This window comes from Triturus cristatus, chromosome 1_2 (assembly GCF_964204655.1).
Source record: "Triturus cristatus chromosome 1_2, aTriCri1.1, whole genome shotgun sequence".
NCBI classification, from domain to species: domain Eukaryota; kingdom Metazoa; phylum Chordata; class Amphibia; order Caudata; family Salamandridae; genus Triturus; species Triturus cristatus.
Genome location: NC_140580.1, coordinates 106,847,306 through 106,872,695, shown reverse-complemented (window position 1 = coordinate 106,872,695; position 25,390 = coordinate 106,847,306). Strand labels below are relative to the sequence as shown.

The window sequence follows — 25,390 nt, the reverse complement described above, 5'->3', positions numbered from 1 at the left end:
GGATTACTTTCATCGCCCCTTTAGCAGCTCAGCAACCTGGCTTTGAGGTTCAGACTTTCCAGCCACCTTGGAATCCCAAAAGGCAGAAAGGCCAACTAGATGTATATATTTCTGCTATTTTGCTTGACCTTTAAATCTCTGTAAGAAAGAGGAGCGGCAAAGTCCTTCATGGAAAGCTCATTCGATTGCTCATTCTTTGCTTACTAGTAAACTGAGGCATTCAAATAAATGGGGTGTGCCTGTGCACACACACAGTAATGAACTACTTCATGAACAACACCGGGTGTATTGTGAATGAGTGTCAAAAATACCCCCCCCCCCCAAACCTGTATGGCCCAGACCCTAGTATCAAACGCATACCTTACAAACTGAGCATATCAGGTTCATGCCACCACCACTTCACAAGTCATGGGTTAAGGGGACCTTGAAATAAACTCACTCTGGAATTAGCTTCTGCATATACTTGGCAATCCATCACATTTAAGGATAGCCTAATAACCCTACCCAGTCCATAAAAGGTGAGGTGCCAAAGCAGCAGCCTTGTGTATACAGGGTCCTCTGCACCTAGATGGTGATACACTGCTCCAGCGTTCTTAACATATATTATCTATTGGAGCAATGAGTATGTGGTGAAGGTTCAGCCGCACTTTCTAATGAAAATGCATTTTTAGGATTGTAGATAACATGCGTTTATTAGTAAACGTGCTGTAAATAACGAGCTATTAGGCCTCATTTATATTTGCTGGCATGGCATACATATGTATGGTTTGCAGAAACTAAGCCAGAAAGAGTCAGAGGTTTGTGTGTATGGAAGCTGATGGTAAATGGAAGAGATCACTACCAACTGTGGCATAACAAGACCCACAAAGTCCAAGTACACCAGGGGAGTATTTTTAAAATTCAGTTGAAGCTATCTGAGTCATATCGCCACAGAACCTGAAAGAAAACCTAGAACCTCAATGGTTATTTTTCGAGGCTGCCCCAACATTTCCCCTCGTATGTGGATATCACCTTGTTCCTATGAGCATCGTCTTGCTGCAACAGCTTATTATACACACAATCACAGCTACTGAAATAGGACTAGGGCAAAAACATGAACAAATGACAGACACAGAAACAGTAGAATGTAAAGTAATGTTGGTTCTGTCAGGGACAGAATTACTTTAACACTTATTAAATAATAGACAGTGCAGAGAGAATTAATTGCTTCAAAACTTAATAGGAAAGAGAGAAAAAAATGAAATTCTGCCCAACAAAGTGGTGGGAGACAATGCAAGTCAGATGCAGAACGGTACAAGCTTAATGGCCGGTCCGTTGCGAACGCAGGAAAAATCTTCTGTAACAGTGCCCGACAATTCTGGCACCCGACCGCCAGGATCACCAAAAGTATACGGCTATCAAACTTGGACCGGTCTGCATCTGATTTGCTTACAGTCGCCCACCACATTGTTGGGCGGAATCTCAATTTATGCTTGTTGTGTTGGCCTTGCGCGGGTCCTTCCTAGTCATATTGAAGGTCTCGATTTACTTCTGACTTCGGGAGAAAATTATATATTGGATGCTCAGAACTTTGTCTTTAAGCTGTACTGTCTGCATGTGCGCTACGAATGAAACATGTGTTGGCAAGGGTGGCCCCAGATGCTCCTCACGCCTCCTTCCCGGGTGCTGAGTCAAGACTCCTATCTCCTTTCAAGGCTCGAGGACAAAAGGGAGGGACAGCGTGTGCAGCAGCAGCAGGGAAAGCTTCCCTCCCCCAGAGATTCCCGAGGGAAGCCTCAAGGCCTCCCAGACCCCAGCCCTCAGGACAAAGAACTCTCACTTGTCAAAAGGGCCTGTATGGGGTGCGGTGACATCAAACGGACAATACCAAGCGTGCGCGTTCATTCGCAGCACACGATCTCACCTCGCTCCAAGCCTTCACTAATGCGTTCCTATTTATGTAGCGCTTTCCACAGCTGAGGCGAGGCATAAGGCGCTTGCTTTAAAATAAAGTGCCATATTCACTAGAGATGGCAGCTGCCTCTCACGCCAGAGCATGTACCTTCTGTAAGTGCCTCTGACTGGAAAAAAAGTGCTCCACAGGAATACATGGTAGGGCATGGAACCCACCCTTTCCCTGAATACAAAATTGGGCTACGAAGCATATAATGCCGTTGGAGTCTCCATTATGCGAAATAAACACTTTTGTAGAAAGTCTACCCCGGAGTAAACAACGCCAAGTTCTGAAGGAAGACAACTTCTCACGGAAAAAATGTTTGAGAGTTTATTTTTTTGCAGTTTTCTTATATAGCGTGAACTCGACCCGAAGGTATCAGGGCGCTTTACATGAGCATCAGTTGTAGGATACATTCGTTTTTTTGGTACGGGGAGATTAATTGATTTACCCAGAATCACAGGATGTTTGCGCCGACACCAATCTCAAACCCAGTTCGCCAACTTCAAAGTCGCCCGCTCTAGCCATTAAGTCACATCCTCACGATTGGCAGGTCCAAAATGTTTAGCAAAAGACTTTAGCACTGACAGGTTTCACCTACCTCAACCGCTTACCCCTTCAACACAACTTCTCACACCCCTAGAGGTTACAACAGAAACCTAGAACTACAACAAGCATTTGCAATGCAATAGGTCTCGCATTTATACGAGTTTGAGCTATTGGCATTGTAAATGACAGTGCCTTTTATTTATGTTTTAAAAAAACAAACTTAAATAAAAAGCATTGTCATTTACAATGCCAATAGCTCAAACTCGTATAAATGCGAGACCTATTGCATTGCAAATGCTTGTTATAATTTATGTTGTATTTTCCTCACTCCACCAATAAAACTTTGTGGATTGTTCTAACAGCAGTGCTGCAAAAAAGGGTTCAAAACTGAGTGGCATACAAGAGCTGACGGCTTCCTGGCCAGATATGGGACCAGGTGCCCGATATACTCATATCTGTTCCCAAAGCACTGTGCTTAAGTTGCAAACAGATTGGATTGCGAACAAGTATCTTTGTACCTATATATATATAAAGTTGTTGTGTCACAAACTGCCCATTTTCAGGATGCCGCAAAACTACCAGCCCAATGAATATAGTGCTGTGAATGCAGGGAAGGTAACTTTTAATATTATTAAAAGCAGCCCTTGTCTAATAAAATTACAGATGCTGCTTTGACAATGGACAAGCTGACAACTGTGGTCGTCTGTAATAACCACTCTTTTTAAATCTTTTTCTTTCTTAAGGGAGCATTTAAACTAGCACATTTTAAACAAGCACTGGCAAAGCCAATAGATCTTGCTTTTTGTCTTTGACGATGATGTTCAGAAACAAACAAAATCCAACATTGCACATCAAATGGGCCGTGTTCTAGAGCCATCCCATACAAATGAATTAAAGGAAATTTAAGGTGTGCTACCTTTTTTAAACACGCATTACATGCCGTTGCTTGAGAGCATTGAGCGTGCCATCTTCAGAAAAATTGTGAGTCACTAAGAAAAGAACACTTCACAGAGCGCAGCAGGAAGTGAAACGAAACATGCATGTGAAGTGAGCCACTACAGACATACCTCAGCATGGTGTAAGGACCTGGGAGTCTCGGCTAATCCCAATATAACATGGAGATTATAAAAGCATCGGCAAGCCAAGCTGATTTAAAAGAAAGGACACTGAAGACGATGGAGACCAGAGCTCCTCACTGCAGTGTACAGAGAGAAAAGATTGTGCATGAAAGGATTAAAAACGCCTCCTGCAGCAGAGGCATTTTGCACAGGAAGAAAAGCCAATAAACTACACTCCTGGCTGCAATTTCAAAGATATAAGAAGCACAGATAGCTGCATAAGTGGCAGTGAAGCAAAATATAAACGCTTTGTGAAAACAAACACTGGTGTAAGAGCATCAGGTAACAGAGAACTACTTCAAATGCAGTGTCACCGCCGTGTACAAGGAAGAAAGCAGACAGGAGAGAGCGAGCTAATCGATGAATTGTTGAAAGAAAAACGTAGTTCTCTGAATTTAAGCAGTGGAAGGATACAAGTCATGCAGTCAAAAGGATGGTAAAGAAGCTATGCTCCCAGGGAGGGTCAAATACAAGCAGAGGACGGAAATAGGCGAGACATAAAAAGAAAATCCAATGATCCAGCAGATTATAGACTCTAATCGACCGTGTGTCCTCCAGTAAAGCTGTTTTCAAAATCCAACATATTGATAAGCAAAATTGATTAAACAATAACATTTATCCTATCACTCAAATTGGCTTTTTCAAAGGCTCATCTATAGTGGATGTTGGAGCAGCTTTAGTTCCTCTTGCCTCTCCCCTATAACGTTATTGACTTCCACAAGATGACTGTCCCTCCCTATTGCTCTTAGTTATGGACAAAATACTCTTTATTTCCATGAGGTTTCATTCACATTTTGGCTAATTCACGTGTACACATTCCTAGAGACAATTTATCTGCTTTCCTGCCAAAGATATTCTGTCAGTCGAGGGTCCGTAAAGGATGCAAACTAGCACCATCTCTTTATTATTTGTATGGATTCCCTGAATGTTAGACTCCCATACTTTTCCAATGAATATGCCACTTTATTCCACATGCTTTTTCCCCGCATGCAATTACAACGCGGTCGTTACAACGACCGCGTTGTAACAACGCATACCATTACCCCGCAAATCGTAAGAACGACTTGTTCTAGGAGGGGTTCTGGATCTTGGAATAGTATAATTCACTATTCCAACTCCATTATGTGCAACAGCAGAGAAGGTGTTGTATTTTAAATCCAACAACTTCTGCCCCCTCCGCAAGTTGTTGTTCCGACTTGCGGAGTAATGGTATGCGTTGTCACGATGCGGTCGTTGTAACGACCGCTTTGTAATTCCCTGCGGGAGAAAAGGATTCGTGGTAAACGATGTTTACCTTTTCCAATTGATGTTGTTGTCTCAGAGTCGAAGTATTACATTCAGCACTCGATCTGTTACTTTGTGACCAGACTAGGCCCAATTGCAAAGTATGTTGATACGTCCAAATACACTCAAAGTAATGACTTAAAAAAATTAACAGGGTAGTAAAAATATGACCAGCTCTTAAACATAGCCGAAACTGTAATGTTCAGAATACATTGACAATGGTTTCACTTGATTCATTTGTAGCTAAGTGCATGAAAAGTTTACACTTAGTCAATATGTCCTGTTGAGACCCTTTTGACGTGCCCTATTAGGTCGAAATGTGGACATCACTACACTGCGACTGCATTGTGTAATGAAACATTAATACCTGAATAGACGGGATATTGTAAAGTTATTGTTTGTAGCCCAAAGTTTTATCAATTGAATCCATGTAATTTGTGTACATTTTTCCACATATCACAGCAGCCTGCGACAACTGCACTATTGGAATAATTGTGTGTTCATACTACAATACTTATCATTTGAGTTTATGTGTATAAAACTAGAATCCCATTGCATTTTGCATTTTGGTCTATACACACTGCGACGATATGCTCACATGTTCAATGTATAATCATCTAGTGAACTTATTTACGAATGAACTCCATCAAACCGTTGTTTATCTGTTTCAAAACTTATCCGGGTAAAAAGTCAGGTTTACCTTTTGGAAAGAGTACATTTAGAGGATGCTGGTTTTCTCAAGAAATCAGTTGGATCAAGTACCTTCTTATAGCTGTTTGGAAATTCCCTTTGATGCCTGAATTAGATGTTACAGCACAGAGGAGTTCGATGAAGAGACTTTGAATGACGTTGCGTTTTGATTATAAATATGGTAGGCTTTCTACACAGCCAATAATTGACGTATACCATTCTAAAGTGACAACAATCCTGTCTTATGGTGCCCTGTCTGGCTTCCCCCTGTGAGTCTGCCAATAGACACATTACGTGGTCCAGTTTTGAGCAAGTTATTAGGCTTGTGAATCAGCTCACCACTGGCGATATTACTTTTGGAATGTAGTGTAAGGTCTACTTGGGTTGCTACATTTGTATACATATTTGTGTGGTTATTTAAACCGAGTAGAGCCCACTCACATAACATATGTTTTGATATTTATAAAGAATTCATTAATACTGGGAGAGGTTAATCAAAGAAATACAATAGATTTTGATTTGAATGATTATCCATTTCTCGGTGTCTTTCCATGACCCAAATGTTGTTTATTTCAGTTGTAGTATACTCTAATGTAGTCCACGAATCTTCTAAACTCATGACTATTGAAAGGTAGACCATTATCTGTTTTTTATATTGTCTGGTATTCATCACGTTGAAAATATATTATTCAGCACCGGGAACACAGCTGATAATGAGACTGATGATATCTGAGAATACTAATCAATAATTACCAATAAATATCGTTCAGACTCTAGAGGGCCATCAAAATCTGCAGCAAGTGCTGACCATACAGCATCAATTAATTTTGAAATTTTTACTTTTTCTGGAGGAGATCGTTTTGCTCTCCATTGACGCAAATAACAGGATTGTACAATTGTATCCGCTTTATCATCAATGTTTGTAAAACAAATTGTATCTCTTGAAAATCTCCTTGTTGCAGTTGCTCCTCTATAACTCCCAAAAGCACTATCAACCACTTGCACTTGTAGAACCTGAGGGTTAACTAGTCTTGTCCCTCTCATAAAATGTCAGTTCAAACTACAGATAATTCATTGTGCACATCCTTAAGAGCACACATATGTTTTTTTCATTTATTCCAATTGGAAATCATGATGCTTCATTTATCAATCTCTATATATTTGTTTCTCAATTTGTTTACTTCTTGTACAGTCTGATCTGCTATAGAAGATACTATTTATTTTCTTAAATTTTTATCAAGAAATATAAATGCTCTTCTGCAACGGAGTCTTTATTTAATTTATCCACTGAAGGGTGTGGTGATAGATTAGGGGTCTCCAACCTTTTTGCAAGTGAGAGCTACTTCTGATCAGTGAAAATCATTGTGAGCTACTAAAGGCCAAGCAACTCACACATTTTTTTTAGAGTTCCCCCTGCCCACCTTCATTGACTTTAAGCTGCATTTCTTTGGAGCCCATACATTGGTTAGATAGTAGAGGCATCACTCAGTGTAGCCTAGCCTCCGATATTTGTATTGCTTCTTGATACCAGTTTTGCCTGTAAGTCTGGATCACCCATTACTTAAATATTATTATAAAACCACATTTACACTGCGGGCACTGTTAGCAATACGTTCAAATGTTGGCAACATTAATGGTTGTGTGTAGTTTTCTACAACATGACTTCAAAACATATTTGACTCTTAGGACTTGTTAGCAGATGCCAGTGCTGTTGCTTTTGTTATGTAATTGGCCAAGTGTTTCCCTGTGGGTCCTAGACTATTCTGGGTAAATCCATGGCATCCACATAGGAATCATTTTCTTTCACTGTCAATATCCCCTTAGCGTTAGGAGTACTGTAGCTGCTACACACCCTTCAGAGCTCTCAAAAAGACCATGCACTCTCTGCACATGCCCACCATTGTGCATGTTTGTGCAAACCTTTCAAAAACCTGCCCTTTGCCACTACGCCAATGCTCAACTCAGTGCTAGAACACATGCCTCGACTCAGCAAAGTCCATTCTCAGAAAATACACAAACTTATTCACTATTTTCACTAACATCGCACTTTATATCTGCCTTCGTGTGGTAGTCAGTGAAAGCAACTCAGTGCAAGCAAGGCACTTTGATTTTAACCTCGGCTGCCACCTCGCTTTACTATGGAAGACAGATGTAAAGCGCGGTGACAGCCATCATTAAAATGAAAGGGCCTTGCATGCACTGAGCTGCTTTCACTGACTACTATGCAAAGGCAAATATAAAGCGCCTTGCAGTACGTGAAAGCGTCCCAGTGGAGTCAAGGGCCTTGGATTTTAATGTCTGCTGCCACCACACTTTGTTATTGAAGGCAGATGTTAGGCATGGTAGCAGCTCAGTGCAGGGCCGGACTGGCCGTAGCGGGCACCAGGCATTTCCCCGGTCGGCTGCCAGGGTGCGGGCCGGTTTTGGGCCCCTGGGGGCCGTTTTTGTTACAGGGCCGTTTTTGCAGCATAGCTGCAAAATCGGCCGAAACCAGCCCAGGCAAACTGCTCAGCCGGGGAGGGGGTACGGCCGAGCACTTTGCCAGGGCCGGTTTTGGTTCTCAGTCCGGCCCTGGCTCAGTGCATGCAGGGACCTGTGATTTTAATGTCGTCTACCACAGCGCTTTATTATTGAAGGCAGATGTAAAGCGCGGTGGCAGCTGACGTTAAAATCAAATGGCCTTGCATGCACTGAGCCGCTTTCATTTACTATTACACAAATACAAATACAAAGCATGGTGTAGTCAGTAAAAGAGGCCCAGTGCAGGCCGGGACCTTGGCTTTTAATGTTGGCTGCCAACGTACTTTATTATTGAAGGTGATATATTATCTTGAAATCATAGCCAATTAACCTCATCCCCCATCGTTCTGTACAAGATAACATATGTGCCCTTTGGTTGCCAAAAATTGTTGTTAACACTTGGTGATCCTTTATTTTAACAAACATCTGTCCATATAATAAATTGTGATTATAGTGACATATCCAAATCACTGCAAGATTTTCCTTTTCCAGTTGACAATATTTGTTTTCTGTTTACGTTAAGCTGCCACTGGCATGAGAAATTGTGTCATAATGCCTCTCTTCATGATTACTGGAAGACCCACAGGACTTGCATCTACTATATATTCTGAATAAAACATTAGATCAAAATATGTTAAATGAGTGTCTAATGATATTTGATCTTCATTTTTTTTAAATACAGCATTAAGGTCTTGATTCCATTGAAATAACTTTCCTTTCTTTAATTCACAAAGTGGATGGTTAATTTTAGCATAATCGTTTATGTATTTAGCACAATAACTAGCAATTCCTAGAAATTAACTGAGTTCATGTCCATCTTTTGAAGGTGCAGTTAAATTTATCAATGACACTTTTACTGGATCTGGTCACATCCCTAACTTTGAAAAAATGTGTCCCAAAATTATTAATTCTTATATGTCAATTTGACATTTTTCCATATTTGGTGTTATACCAGTGTTAAAAGGGCTAGAATATTGCATACTTCTTTCAAACCAGAGTCATATTCTTCTTGCGACTTCCCAAAACCTAAAATATCATCACTGTAATTCATACAGTTTCTTATAGGTCGATGATATTTTTCACAGTTTCTTGAAAAAGTTTTGCAGCAGAACCTTTCCAAAACATAGTCTTTTGTACCTAAATAAACCCATGTGTGCAGAAAAAGTTATGTGCTTTAATTGTTCATCTGTCTCTTATAGATGATATCCTTTGTATAAATTCAATTTTTTTTAAATACAACCATAATGTTTAAATACCTGATTATATCATCAAAGTGCAGTCCTGTGTGCTTGTCTCTCTAAATTTGGTACTCCCATATGCACACATTTTCTATTATTACCAGTGTTCTTGGGATTGGGAAAATTAAGAAAAAGACTTCACTCACATATTAAGAAAGCTATTAAATCAGTTTTGCAAACCTACAGACCATAATTTTTAAAACCCCAAAATTTGAAAAACCCAAAAAGCCACTTGCTGGCTCAATGAACTCCCGTTGCAAAAGAGAATTGATTTCATCTTCTCCTTTTTTGCAAATGTATAGGGACTTGTCTTTGAGTTTGCACACCAGTTGTAATACCTTAATTTATATACAATGTGAAGGTCTTATTTTTTCCCCCTGGTTCTTTGAACAGATTTGGATAAACTTTCTATGCATGTTGCATTGAATCTCATAGCAATCAGACCCATTATCTGAAACAGTTACATTGTCTCATATGCACTGTCCAAGAACCTCTCCTTTAATACATGAATTTCTTCTTCGCTAGACATACTGCCATATCATAAGGTTTTTGTGAATTTCCCTGCACACACCACAGGTTTTCTGGTTTCCCACTGAAATACACTCACATTTAGTGCATTCAACATTGGCTTATTTTGTAACTTTCCGTATTCATTAATTCACGTGATATATTATAACATGTTGCTCCACTAACCAAGGCAAAAGGCACTTCTTGATTTCCCACAATAATATCTTTAGGCGCTGTTTTTTAAAAAAATTGCCCCTTTGTACATAGGCATATTTGTTAATTTCATTTGTTAATTTCATTTGTTTTTCTCCTTTTTTAACTCTTCCAAATACAACCATTTGCCTAATTCTCTTTCCTTATGATTGTCTTGATCACTCTCAGAGTTATGATCTTCCATTCCTCTTATATATTTTCTACTTCCAATTTCTTTCTGAATTGATATGAACTTGCTTTGCACATATTACTAAAATGATTTAGTTTTCCATATTTATGAGATCTCTGCCCTGTTTATAACTTGCTTTTGAACGTTACATTTTCCTTCTTTTTCTGCATATTTTCTCATCATCTGAAAACTTGTTCTATTAATTTCAGCCCTCTTTTTTCCATGCTAACTGCGTGTGTTTTTGCTCTGGCTTCTGAACAAGTCATCTGAAAAATCACTTGCAGATCATATTTTTCTTGAAAGTCTTTTCCAAATTCTATGGAATTACTTCAATAATCCCCAGCCGTATTGCTTCCTGTTTATTGAATTATTCATATTCACATAATGTTGCTTTCTTTGTCATGTTGCAAAATCATCCATGGCTTCATCTTCCTGCTGACATGCCATATTGAGCATATATTCTTCAAAACCTATGTTTCATTAAGGATCGAATCTTTCATTTAAAGATTTGATTAACCCTCTATATGTTCTTGTATCTAGTTCTGGAAATGTTATCAAATTGTAAATGTTACTATCAAATCTTCTGTATCATCTCCCACTAATTTAAGCAACATATTTCTGGTCTATCAATGTATTTTTTGCAGGATGCTGCTTCAATAACATGCTCAAATCTTTTTTTTTTATTCCTCCCATCGCTGAACAAGTTTTTATTGGATCAGACAGATCAAATGGCAATGGTCTCCGAAAAATTGTACTGGAAAGATTTTCTTCTTCCTCTTGTACTTGTTCACTATTTATTGATAACAGACTTCCTATTTCACTTTCTTCTTCCACTATATTTATTTATTATCTGTTTTTAATATTATTTATTTTTATTTTCAATTATTTATATATATGTCTTCTTTTTCTTCTTTACATGACCTAGAAATGAAACTTTGCATTCATTCCTGTGAGAGGTGCCTGGTTTCAGATGATCTCACAATATTCCAATCGTTTGAGCTTGACCCAAGATGGCTGCTGAAATTTGGCTAGTATTGCCTTTATTTGATTCGAGTACCAGGCACTTCAGAAAAGATGCATAATACCCATTGGGTCTGTTTTCTTAATCTGTCGAAAATGCTGTTTATCACAAATTTAGCACATCTAGAACTTCCAAACCCAGGGCAGCTTACCAGAAATCCACATCCAATGTTTTCCAGAGAGGGCTTACAGATACAGTAATTCTCTTGTTTCTTCATGTGCCGCTAGTCTGTCAGCACATGTGCAAACTGGTAAGAACTCCGGGGACGCACGTAGATGTCTGCATATGAATGTATTCTGCTTATCTTCATGCTAGCCAAGGATAACGTTTAACTGTCTCTCCTGAGCCAAACAATCAGAATGTGTTTTACAATCTTATGCCCATAGCAAACTAGTAACCCTCCAAGTTAGACTGGATATACCCCACATTCTTTATTCTGACCTCCTAATCTAGCCTCATGTAGTATGACACCTGCGAAGGAGTATGCAGTTATGGATCTCTGGTCCATCTGTGCCTTTGGATTCAAGCTACTGTTCTTCACCAGTGAAGCCCAATTTATCAGAAATTGCCTGCTGTTCTGTTTAGAAACGATGCTGTCAGCTGCTTAGGGTAGTTTGCTCCTGTTGAAGTTGAGTCAGGCTTATTTGGACGTGGTTGGCCATTTCCCATAAAACCACAGCAGAGCACTGAACAGAATGCATATCACCAGGTCTAAACTGGGGTGGCATGGTGAGCAAAAGAATGATGGATTTAACCCAGATCTCTTGACTGGGGGTGAATGTTTTGATTTGTTTTGCATTCCGTCCATCAATTGTGTGTCTTTTGCAGAATGGAACTGAAACAGCATATTCCCACCACTTTAGAATGCAAAGTTGCAAGCATTCTCATCAGTACGCTTGTCTTTAAATTTGAGAAGACCAAAATCTAGCCAGCGATGATAAGTATAACATGGGATCATGGACAGTTTTTTATGTAATTTTACATCATGCCAACATATTGCCTTCCAGCCACTTAGTAGTCCCTGAGAGTCCAAACTCTGCCGAAGACTTGATCAGCTTCCAGGTGGTGCAGAAGTCCTCAGAAGCCTGTTAAATCTGGGCTGGAACAAACCACCTTTGGATGGTTCTCTGCACTGTTCAGAAGGGCTCGGTCTCTTCTTCAGGAGAGAGTAGGTGGGCACTGAGGGGTTACAGGAGACACTGAAGGCTTTTGTGAATAGTAGTGCCTTAGCTAATGTAATTGAGGAATCACACAATGAATTAATAATGAATGCAAACAATCTAAAGAAAGAAGTGAGGAAAACAACTTGCATTACCAGGAAAAGAATTGAAAGAATTCTGGGAATATTGATGCAAACTTTTTTCATTGTGCATATTAGAGGCTGTTGGCTGATTGGTATGAATACTGGGGACAAGACATGAGGACATAAAAACTGTGCAGTTGGGCATTTAACAAGGTTCTAGAGGGTACAGAACAGGAAATGTTCCCTCTCGTTGTAGTGTGCCAAGCGTCTGAAACCATGCTCAGAAGCGATCATATGACCCCAGTACTGGAATGAGTTTGAAGTGTCATATTGTGGCTGCAGTTACAGGTCTTTTAATGCATCATCGTCCATTCTCTTAGTCCCCACAGGATGAAGGAACAGGTGATCAGAAGTGTTACCGGTCTGGCGCCTCCATCAGAATGCACCAAGACAACAGATGACACTGCATTGCAGGAGGCGAGTAGTCGTGTAAGCATGTTTCCACGGACTGGTGGCAGCTGGAGCAGTCAAGGAAAAGAAAATGTACAGGTGAGTAGGAATCACACCCGTAGCAGTTCCTCCACAACTATATTTTAACTTGAAAACACGTACATTAATTTAGGTGAAAAGTCGAAAGGTGCTAAGTTGCCAATCCTTGCTTTTCCCAAATCCCTAACGTTGATGGAAAAACTATAATTGGTGAAACGTTATTGTCTATTCTGTAATTCTCCAGAGAATTTTTAATTAGCATTTTTCATAGAAGTGGTTACTTCCTTTTGGAATGTGAAGCTTTCATTTTGCAGAATACTACAGTATAGAAAAAGTGATGAATGAAATGCTTGAAATAATCTCAGCCACTGATAATTTACTTGGGCCCAGCTATATGCATATCAGTCTTGGCTGTGCTCCAATGGGAACAGTCCAGTCCAAACTGCTAACCTGAACCGGAACACAAGCAGCCCATAACCAGTTTCGCCCTTGTTATTGCCTCATCGGCTAGGCATAGCTTGTTTCCAATGGCACAGTGTGCACGAGAACCACGTCTGGACATACCCTTGGCCATTTAGGACGTTATATCAAACACACAGAAGGTGATGGGAGGAAACTGGGGTGGCATAGCGGGCAAAACATTATGGATTGGGATGCAGCCTGAGCGATCAGCAGTGGCTGAGATTAATTCACGCAGTCAATCTATCACTTCATTTCTTGATACGCTAAGTGTGATGGGTATGCCCAGACGTGGGTCCCATGCCCACTGTGCAACTGAAATCAAGCTATACTTGGCTGATGAGCCCATAATAAGGGTGAAACTGGTCATGGGTTGATTGTATTCTGGTTCAGGGAGGATGTAGCCTGGTAGATCGGGCTGGACTGTTCCCACTGGAGCAAGGTCAAGGCTGATTTGCCTATGGCTGGATCCAAGTTGAGGTGGCATAGGGGGAAAAAAACAATGTATTAAGATGCTGCCCGAGCAATTGCCAGTGGCTGGGCTTAATTCAAGCATTCAACCCATCGCTTTGTTTTTTAATGCCCTTTATTTTACTTGAAGGTCTATACTGTCAGACTATTATACTTCCGGGGCATAGGAGTGGGAAGTTCCACGGTGGTGGGGCCTGCTTCTGTATTGTGCGAGCTTCCTAACTGATGCATTAAACTGCAAGCAATGACTGAGTGAGAGGTTCACGACCCCCCTCTCGAATGGGGATGGTGATGGGCATGGGCTGCTTTCTAACCCGTACAGATGACATCTGAAAGTGTGAAGTCTGCCTATCTATGTGGTGTGGAAACTGGCTAGCATACTGGTAGCTCTGGTGGTAGAAAATACTGAAGCTGCTTAAATGGAAATGCTATTATCCTCAAAGGCAAAGAAGAAGTGGGTGAAGTGGATCCACCCACAGCAGCCCCACCCCCACCACTCTTGGGGCCTAAATGTAAAACAACTGCGGTAATCACCCAAACTAGAATTGGAATAGCAACTGTCAGGGTGGCTGATACTTCCACTTTGGAGAAACGCATTTGCCATTAATGACACTTGAAACATGCACCTGGCCTGATAGACTTAATTGATATTGCTGGATGGATATTTGTTTTAAGCAAAGGTGAGATAATAGTGTTGCCCTCATGCTTCGTCCCCTTACTCTGTGCACAACATTTGATTGGAGATACTTATTAGCGACACGCAGTACACCCCTGGAACCTGAATGTGAGGATCTTCGCTTGTGGTCACCCAATTCTCCAGAGGTTTGCGTTGTGTATATTACTGCCTGTCAACCTCCTATTATTGGGGTGCTTATCTTGGGCACCTGCATAAGAAAACTGTGGATCCTGGAAGGGCGCAGAAAAAGGAATAACATGAAGTGTTCGTGGAAAAAATTGAATAATAAATTCTTCCTTTGCTACTTTCTCCCAAAACTCCCATGAATTAGCTTTGACATACCTTTGGAAATCCAAAGTGTGCACAGAGTCCACAGCAGAAATACCTACAACCAGAATACTCCACGTCAAATCATTGCATACTTCTTTAGGCCTCAATGGCTTGTTAGATTACAACAGTGGCCATAAAGCATGGTCTGTTAAAGTTTGTGGTTAGCAAGATTTACATCTCAGCAGACTTCTCCTATGAGACAGACATAAAGGCGACAATATTCCTAGCTCTAAGGCTCACACTTCAAAAATGGGACATATGCTTTTGCTTCCTTGAACCAGCTCCCATGCTATTTACTATAGACAGAAAATCTAAAGAATATGCCATCCTGGAAGAACTGGAACAATTTCTTCCCAAACTACAACCAATGGAGATTTCTCATGCTGGCCAAACCCATGAAGCCGCCTTTGATCCCTTCCCTGGAATCTCAGCTACTGAGATTCCAGGGAAGCAAACAAAAGCAAAACCGTTAGAGTCAGTGGCAAGTCGCTAAGCTAAGAGACACAACAATGAGAGATAGGCCAATAGCCACAGCGACAAATCCAGACCCCCTCTTAAGGACTCTTATATTATCTCCATTGGATGAAACACTTGGGAGCCATGCATCGAATTCAATCCTCCCCCAAGGGAGGGGAATTCAATCTTTTTAAAACAGATTATCCAATTCTCTCAGACAGAAGCTTTGTTTTTATGTGATGTGTATTTTGTCAGAGACCTCAATATGAGATACTATTATCCCAGGTTTGCTCAAATGGATATATGAACACGTGCAATTATGAGATGGTTTTATATGGGGTTGTTATTCTACTGTCGGCATCGCACCCATCTATTTCTATCATTTCTATTATGCTACTGATGCATGGTAAACAGACCTTTCACAGATCACACCACAGGGACATCTACCTGTCCCAATCTGATTGAGTACAAACATACTAGCAATGAAAGGCTGTTAAAGAGCTGAGCTCCCAATGTGCAGGTCAGTTTGCTTACGAGTTTAACGTTTACCAACTTACCAATTGCACTCAGCCATGGTTTGGCTCAACTGTTTAGTGCCCACTATCTACACCTTGCAGCATAATACCATGAGAAGTATTAATGTTACGGTTTGTAGACCATGCAGCATTTGACATAATACTGCTTATCTACCCAACTTGGTTAATGAGCTGTGGTAAACATCTATTTTATAGAGTTACACATATTCTTATTACAGAGCTTGCTCTACAGTTCTTCACTATGCAGACTATGCTACCACATTCTCACTATTACCCATAAACACAAGGTAGTACACTTTGAACCTTCTGATCTCCATCTTAAGATGACACAGCCAGGAAAAGGTTCACACTCTAGTCTCTCTTAATGTCAAACTGCATTAAGAGGAAGAAGGTCTGGAACTGTCAGAGAAACAAGCACATGTTGCAGCCCTAAAACAGGACAAATACCTGTCACAAACAGAATGTGAACATTTGAAGGGTGATTGGGTAGGTAAAGTGATATTTGCTTATAAATCTCTACCTCTCTTTCCCGGTCAGTAAACCTCACTGCCCTAAGGAGGTGTTGTGTTTGGGGAAGTGTAGCGTTTCTCTCTGCCGTTCAGTATCCTGAAGTCCTGGTCAGATCTGCAAAGTAACTATGTCTTTGTCAAACCGAAACTATAAGACATGACTTCGATAGTAGAATCTGTTTACACCCCAGTGGGGTATAAAAGATCATTCCTTTCTGATCTGTCCACAAATGCTACTAGATTTTGGGAAAATTAAAGTGCTTGGGTGGCTGAAATTTTATAAATGACCCTATCCTTGATAAGTCAGGCACCCCATACCTTGTTAATAACTGTAATAGATATCTCCTAAAAGATCTGGTGACAGACCGTGCCTTAGTCGAACCGTGGAAACTGTTCTGTCCCAGGGAAAGGGACTACACTTTTACCACTTGTGCTCATGGTACTTGCTCCCTCATTGACTTCATCCGTTTATCCTTGATACAAAAGATCTCCTTACCTAGCATGCTATCGGATAGATCGACCATGATCTATGTTTGGATCTGAACCTGACAAAGCCTCCAACAACAAGTGGGGCATGAGCACAGCAAGATAAGAGCTGTCTGAGGATAAACAGAGGCTATATCAATTCTTGAGATTTTTATATGAACAATGGTCCCTCACACGAAGGATAAGTTAGGAATTTTTTTTATAGAAATGCAATGAGATCTATATTGTGTTGTCCAGGCATACAAAAGTATTTACTATTCTAGATATTCAGAAAGAAAACAAAGCAATGAAGTGGAAACGCAAACCCTGTGACAAATAAAACAAGAAAGGAAACTCAAGCATTTCTTGGTGCATGAAAGAAATTAGAGGATTGTCAAGCACAAATTAAGGTAAACACCTTAGCACAAATCATTGATTCAGGGTGTTAAGGAGTCGACAACGTTTCGATCCCATACATAGAGGTTCCAGGATCATCATCAGGACTTAGACATATATGCCTGAAATCAGTACCACTTGCATTAAACGGTTGTGGTCCCGCAAGAGACTCAGAAGAACTAGGGAGGCAATTGTGTGCCAACTATTAATCTCAGGCATATATGTATAAGTCCTAATGATGATCCCGGTACCTCTCTGTATGGGATCGAACCATCGTTGACTCCTTAACACCCTGACACTGTTATATGTATCATTAATTTGTGCTAAGGTGTCTACCTTAATTACCAGTACCCAATGATAGGTCAGGGACCAGTACCCAAGGTCCCTGACCTAGCCAATTGGGTTCCCTTGTCTATATATAATATAATATATAAATTCTTGAGGACAGTCGTTTAATCCAATGAGGATTCACTTAACTCGGCTCTGGTTTTTTCAGCATCTAAGAGAGACAAGACAAGGTTCAGCCATGTCTAAGCAAAAGTCAAGAGTTCCCCAGATTGCTTTGGAAGATACCATTTGATGACTCACCTTCATGTGTAACTCAAGCCCATATGTGACGAAATCCCTTACAAAAGCTAACTATGAACTTTACAACATACATACTCTTGAGCAGAATACTCACTTATGGGAATTAGGCATGTGGGGAAAAAGCTGACATAATTTTAGCGACACAGCTAAAGCAAAGGGAATCCCAGTCATCTGTAGTAGGTTAGGTATCTTAGTGACACACTCACTAAAGATTATCTTAGAATTCACCTAGTTCTTTAAGGATGCTTTATAAATCACAACGGCCCAACAGGAAGCCTGCAGAGGAAGTCTTCATGTCAAATTAATTCTTCCGTCCTTGAGAGACGACACTAGGGCTTTACTGGATAGTGGTATTTTCAAAGAAGAAATAGCCAGACAATTGACGACATGAATATGAGAAAGGAACAGGGGAGGATTATTTTCCAGCAGAATGTTACAATATAACCCCTACAGAGGAGCATTAATTACTACTTTGTGGAGATGACATACTGCTTACTGGTTAGTGATGCATTGGGTGGACCAAGCTATACAATGGGTAGAAGACATGTTGGAAGCACTGACATTACGATTTTTGAGTATTTTTGCCATGACCTCATTACTCCATTTTCAACACCGGAAATATAAATACCGTACCACTGCCTTTGACGGGTTTTAGGCCTTCAGGAGGTTGTCCTGGAAGACGATTCTATACTTGAATAGCTGAGGAAATTGAGTAATTTTAAAGGAACAGTCTCTCTTCTTTATGGGAATGTTTTATATTGTTTTTTTAAACTGACAGTTACTGATCTTAATGGTTGGAGGAAAAACAGAATCCACACTGATTTCACGTACAAAACCTAGGACGACTTACATACCTCTCAAATCAAGATGCTACTTGAGATGCATCTTAAATTTTGTTACTTCAAAATCCTTCATACTTGGTATTGGTCACTGGCCCGCCTATAAGCTGCACGTCAGAGCTAAACCTCTGAATGCTGGCGATATCGACAATCTGGGTGTAATACAGTACCTATTCTGTGAAAATGCCATATTCTAGCGCAGTACTGGGAACAGGCCTTGGTGGATATTTGTTAAGGTGTAGCTAGACTCCACACTGCAAAAGGAGGAGATGAGAGACTTCCCAACCATATCTTTTCTGTAAAATGTGAACCTAAATATAACAGACCTGTAACCTTTGTTTTTTAGTGAATTTTTAAGGGTTTGTAAATTTTATTTCCTAACTATAACGTCCCTGTAACTTATTTTTCAGTAAATTTCTATAGATTTTTTTAACATAAAGAAATATTTAATTAACATATGTCAATCCAATGGCCTTATTATAAAGGTTGGGGGGGCATGCAGCACCACTTCCCTGGGCCAATATTGGCCCCTGGGACCCCATCCCTTGGTCCCACCCAGTAAATGGTGGGTGCCCTGGAGCCTACCCAGGGCACACACTTAATATTTAAAAAGGGGAGGGGGTACATTGCCCCCTCCACTGATTTCTGGCCCCAGGGCCCCATCTCATTGGGTCTGGCCATATTTGTAAGGGTTAGGGGGCACATACACCCCCTGCCTGGGCCAATATTGGCCCTGGGGACCCCATCCCCCATCGTCAAATGTTTTAATAATTGGGGAGGGGGCTGCACGGTCTCCGGGTCAATTTTGGCCATGGGGGCCCCATCTGCCAGGCCCCAGCCATTGTGTGAAGGCGGAGGGGGCACACCATTTTTTATCTGTTTCCCTGCCCGCTTTGCAGCAGGCAGGGAAGCAGATGAAAAGTCCACTCCCAGCAGACAGGAGCATTTTTCATTCTCCGCCCAGCGGATTTAGGGCCTTATTATGAGTTTGGTGGTCTGGCCAAAGACCGCCCTATTATGAGTTGACTATGGGGCCGGCAGTGTGGACGCGGGGATCTTGCAGCAGTGGTGAGTATTTTTACCAAATATGTCAATGCGTGTGTGTGCATTTCAACTGTATATGTGTTGGATGCACACAAATGCATAGCATAGTATATGTGAAGAAATACCATCTACCCATTGCTCGGGTTCAGCCAATTTGTGGGCAGTCTTGGCAATGGGTATATGCTAGGAAAAGGTCTTACCTGTAGATTGCTGTACACAAGGTCATAATCCTCAGGATGAAGATCATGCTGTGAAGGGGGGAGGGGCAAGAGAAAGGGATCCACATCAGACTCTGCTTGTAAAAACAAGAAAGGGGTGAGCCCCCCTCAAATCCTTTGTCACCGCATCCTTGAAGCAGGTAGTTGTACTGCTGCGGTCCGCTTGTTGAAAAGGCAACTCATATTACGCACGGCGGTAAAGCTCCCCTGTACCTCCCTATGGCGCCTGCCTTCCCTGATCGTGAACCCAGCAGTCAGCGGTCTGCTGGTGGTCTCAGCGGTCTTCGCAAAGGTGATTCGCCCAACTTATTGGCGGTCGGACCACTGAGCTCTCCACGCTCAGACCTCCAACACAGCTGTGCACGGGACCGCCAAACTCATAATAAGGCCCTAAGTGTTTGCTCTCACTTGGCGGGAGCTTTAAAATTGCTCCTGTCAACCGAGAGCAAACACACTATGTCCTGGTGTCACCCTGGGACATAGCTGGAGCAGGCCCTGGGAGATGGGCCCCCAGGGCCATTAATGGCTCCAGGAGGAGGGCTGTGTGCCCCCCCTATTAGAGGCACGGGCCCTGGGGGTGGCAGTCTCAGGGGCCGAAAGCAATCCAGAGCAGGGGGCCAGGTGAGCCTCCCAAGTTCCTCCGAGGACCTGGCCCTCCCAGGGGGCAGTTGAAAAACAAATGCAGGAGACAGCACTTTTTTTCATTTCTGCTGCAGATTCGCAGATCCTCTGCGAAATTGAGGCAAAAAAAAATGTTTTAGGACCCCACTACCAGGCCTATGGAGGCATGGTATTTCTACCCTGACCCCTTCTGTTTATTTATTTATTTATTTTTTGGGGTCAGGGGGCTCTGCTGAATCAGAGTCCCAAGATGGCTTGCAACACTTCCTGGTTGAAGTGTTGGCAGTCAATCAGATCTCACGAGGAGATCCGCGTTTATGAATACAACTCTTTTCTTTGATATAACCAAAAAAGATGTACATTAAATTAGAAAAAGAGCTCATTCTGGACCAAGATCTACCTTTCTGTCATATTTGGTGTAATTCCTTTCAGTGGTCAGGCTATAGTCATATTCAAAATCCTTACGGGAAATTGTATGGGGAATATGCGTTTTGGGACTTCCCAGCTTTTTCCAGGCCCCCACTTGACGAATCACACCGAAACTTTGCATACAGCAGCAGAAGTAAGTGGCAAGCTAGTTTGGAAGATTTCGTGAAGATTCATCAAATGGCGCCAAAGTTATTAGCAAAATAAAAATTGTTTTTCCTATGGTAAGTAGACTCTAACTATAACTACCTACTGGTGACCACTCGTAGGTATATAAATAGTCTGGCTGCTCACACTTGCCACTTCCGCACTGCTGTCACTGGTGCCGGAACACAGGTGTAGCCCCAGTCTAACACTAAAGCAGCTTCTCCCTCCAGGAAAGAGATCGCCACACCAGGTTTACAGTTCCAAAAGACTTTAAGCAGTCAGTTACGCAGTTCTGTATCAGCCTTTATCAAACTGATTTGGGCCCAAAGTGACAACAGTGCAATGAATATGTACAAAAGGTAGCATCATTTTATAATTGGCAAAATGTCATAGTACCATTGTATAAATTACAATCCAAGTAGACATCCTGTTAATCATATTGATATGCAAATTGAAAGAATACCTAATATTCATATGTTCATATTCAACATAATTCTTTCAATATAATTGATAAGCAACACTTTGGGTAGCAAATTACATTCGTTGTCATAAGTACACAGATAAAATTAAATAAAAATAAACGTAAGGCACTTTTTGTCCATGTAATTTCCTAAAGTGTGATAAGTGGAAGAACAAGTGACTACAGTGCAAAAGTGTAAAAATTTATAAACTACATTGTCAAAACATGGTAATTACTGGTACCAGCCAAATTACATAAAACAATAGTGAGTCGTGTTAGACAGGATACGCTTAAGGTAGGGTTTCCCTAAACCTTTTGCTTTTTCTTCATGGGATTTTTGCTGATTCTCTGCTTGTAGCCTTAGGGCTCTGGGCACTTTCCCACTGTAAATGCAGTGTGGAAGTGCACGCACCCTTCCTACACATGTTAGGAAGTGGTGCTTCCCTGATGTTTTTTAAATATGTCTCAAGCCTGCTATTGCAGGCCTGTGAGTGCACACTTTCACCTATGGTATTTTTAACCATATGTCAAGCCTGCCATTACAGGCCTGTGTGTGCGCAGAGCCCAAAATCATTGCCAGCATCGAAGGAGTGTGGCTCCTGCATCGCGGGGCCCTCAACACGCATAAGCGTCTTGTTGGTGGTGAGCGGATTCACCAGTTGCGGGACCCCGAGTGGCCCGCTTCATTAATCATGCCACATCTCTTTCACACCGACTGCATACTAATTGCGTGCTGTGTCTGAGTCACAGGTTACGACCCTCAAAGAGAGGGTGTACTCATAGCAGTGCTTCATTCTACCTTGTGTGGAACTGCTAAACTTGTGCCTGTGTGTGTGACCGGAATTCTGGTGCAACCCGTATCAATGTGCACCAGGCGTTATGCCTCATTTACAGGAAGGTATGGAATTAGCTACTCTTCACTGTGTGTGACAAGTATTGTCTGGTGCGACCTGTATCACTGCGCACTGGATGTTGTCTCATTTCCAGGGAGGTACGGAATTTGCAACTCTTAGTTGTGTGTGATCAGAACTGTCTGGTGCGACTTGGATAAACACACACCAGACATTGTACTTCATTTCCAGGGAGGTACTGAGTTTGCGACTCTTCATTGTGTGTGACCTGAATTGTCTGGTGCAAATTGTATCAACGAGAACCAGAAGTTGTGCCTCATTTCCAGAGAGGTGCAGAGGAGCAGATTCATGTTCTGTTGTGCCCTTATTGCCTGGGTTCTACTTTGATCGACGTGTGTCTGATGGGGTACTTCCTTCTTCTGAGAGGTTCCCCTGCTTCATCCCCCATTCATCGATTGTTCCTTTTGTGCCCTCAGTGTAGTGGATCAACTGCCCTCTCCTCGCCCGGCCCAGACAACTTAGTGTTGCCAGGTAGTATTGCCCGGATTGGGGCTGGGTGGTGAGAGTAATTGACTAGACTGAGGAACGCTTCCTAGAGCAATTGGAAGCAGGTCAAGAGACTACTTGACCTCCCATGCTTCACATAACTAGGTTGGTGCCTGAAGGCACATTGTGGAATTCTTTGATTGAATGCCTATTGCCCTCAGTCCACTTCTGCTCCACATACCGTGGGTGAACTTCCCAAGTGGTGGCCAAACCCCCATTTGTCGGCTGCCGCCTAATTATCCCTGCTACCTCCCTCCACCTCCTTCCCTATGATCTGACTAAGTGTGACTCCGCCATCGTCCTTGTATCAGGGAGAGGGTTCTCTATCTCCAACCTGTGGAAGTAGGGCAGTCAAGGTTATTTGAGAGGTGGAGGAGGGCTTGAGCCATTGGGTTTGCCTTTGTATTATCCATTGACCTGTCAGATATCAGTGGCACCACATTACAGGGAGTGACAGCAGGAACGTGTGTGTGTGTGTGTGTGTGTGTGTGTGTGTGCACGTGCGCGTCCCATAAGGACATGCCTGATATCCATGGCACTGGGTATTGATGCTGACTGAGTGTATAGGAGTGACTACATGAGGACCGCCTGTGATTAATTACACCGCACGGTGGTGTTGATTTACACGTTGATTCCTTGCCAAAAGAATAATACATTTGACATTGGTTTTTACATGTGCGGCCTTGGCACACAGCACTGTTTATAAGGTAATTATCTGTGTGTACCCACTTGTGATATCATTGTGATTTGGGGGTGCACCCTATAAACTGTGTGGTATTGAATTGTAATAGTTGCCAGGGTGGGTCTAGTTCTGACTTTTCCCACCGCATACGGGTGCTGGGGGGAAAAGTAGGATCTTTACCAAGTGTGCATTCTACTGATGTCATTTTAACACGGTTGGGCCTAGTTTATCTAGTAATATTTCCAAATGTGATTTATGCCCAAAAATAAATGTTCATGTTGTGTCAATGTGTGTTGAATACAAACTTTATTTACATACTCTACGTGTGAAGTCTCTTTTGTGACTTTCCGTGTATTCATTGTGTGGGAGCGCAGTGCCAATGCTTTACACATTGCCTCTCTGATAAGCCTAACTGCTCAGTGCCAAGCTACCCAAGGGTGAGCGCAGGTTATGCAGTGTGTGTATTCATCCACACCTGACGGGAGTGGTAGATTCTGCCTGGCTAGGGCACCGCCTCAGCAAAATATTGTTTCTAGTCCCGTTAGGGAATTGTACATAATTATAACCTCTTGGCTTAGCATTCATGCATATGATCAGACAGCCTACAAACACTGCAGACTTAAGCTGACTTTGTTACACCTAATGGTGCTTGCACTCTGCTTTGCATAAAGCATGTGTGCACAAAGGACATTTGTGGAATTTCACCATTATTTGATGGACTTTATTATTCCACCATGTGATGTGTCTACAATTCAGTGCAGGTTGCCATAAGTATTCCAATACTTCCACCTGTAGCTTTCAAGTGTAGTTGAAATGCGAATATATGTGGGGCTAATGAGCCACAAAATGGTGGTCAGTACTCACAAATCAGTCTTGACCCTGCTCACGAAGGAACAGTCAAGCACGAGCTGCCAGGTCCCCCCTGAACCGGAACACAGGCAACCCACGACCAGTTCCCCTCTGATTAGGGCTCTTCAGTTGGATGAAGCTTGGTTCTAATGGCAGAGTGAGCACAGGATCCATGTCTGGGCATACCCTGGGGCACTTAGTGCGCTAGATCAAGCACACAAAATGTGATGGGCGGAAACTGAGGTGGTAACGTGGGTGAAAAACCATAGATTGGGCTGCAGCGCCGAGCATTTACCATTGGCTGAGATTAATTCAAGCATTCCATCCATCACTTTGTTTTTGTCTGCTTATAAAGGAAACACATATTTCATGTGCCATACTTTCTGAATCAGATGTCAGCTATGCATGTATAACATACGTCTTTTCAGGCTTATGCTCACTTATGTCGTGCAAAATCTAGAGCAGCTGACTTTGATGCTGGGGAACCAGGGTTGAGTCTGGCGGGAGGCTGTGGTTCTGGGCAAATCACCTAATCTCTCTGTGCCTAAAAAAACACGAATGTGTCTGTAATGCAACTGGTGCTCATGTAAAGCGCCCCGATACCTTCGGGTCGAGTTTGCACTATATAAAACTGCACAAAAAAGTCTCTGGTTTGCTGGTGATGCTCAGCTAGTAGTAATGTGGATCGTGGTTTTGCGCCATTTCAAAAGCAAGATATGGCTAACCCGCTTTGATCTGACTTCACCCAATCGCTCTCATATGCATGCACGTTTGAGCAATTTACATTCACAGTGAATCACTGATGGAAAGAAAATAGAGCTCTAACCTGAGCATTATTATGCGTGAC

The 25,390-nt window shown here is 41.9% G+C and overlaps 1 protein-coding gene across 2 annotated transcripts in view; it reads left to right on the top strand.

Moving 5' to 3' along the window:
* Positions 1 to 25,390, top strand: part of LOC146866908 (uncharacterized) — a 783,565-nt gene that overhangs the window by 497,934 nt on the left and 260,241 nt on the right. For both annotated transcript variants that reach the window (XM_085603053.1, XM_085603047.1), the window contains exon 15: positions 12,866 to 13,034. In XM_085603053.1, the coding sequence (XP_085459179.1) occupies positions 12,866 to 13,034 (169 nt within the window). The remainder of the gene's footprint in view (positions 1 to 12,865; positions 13,035 to 25,390) is intronic.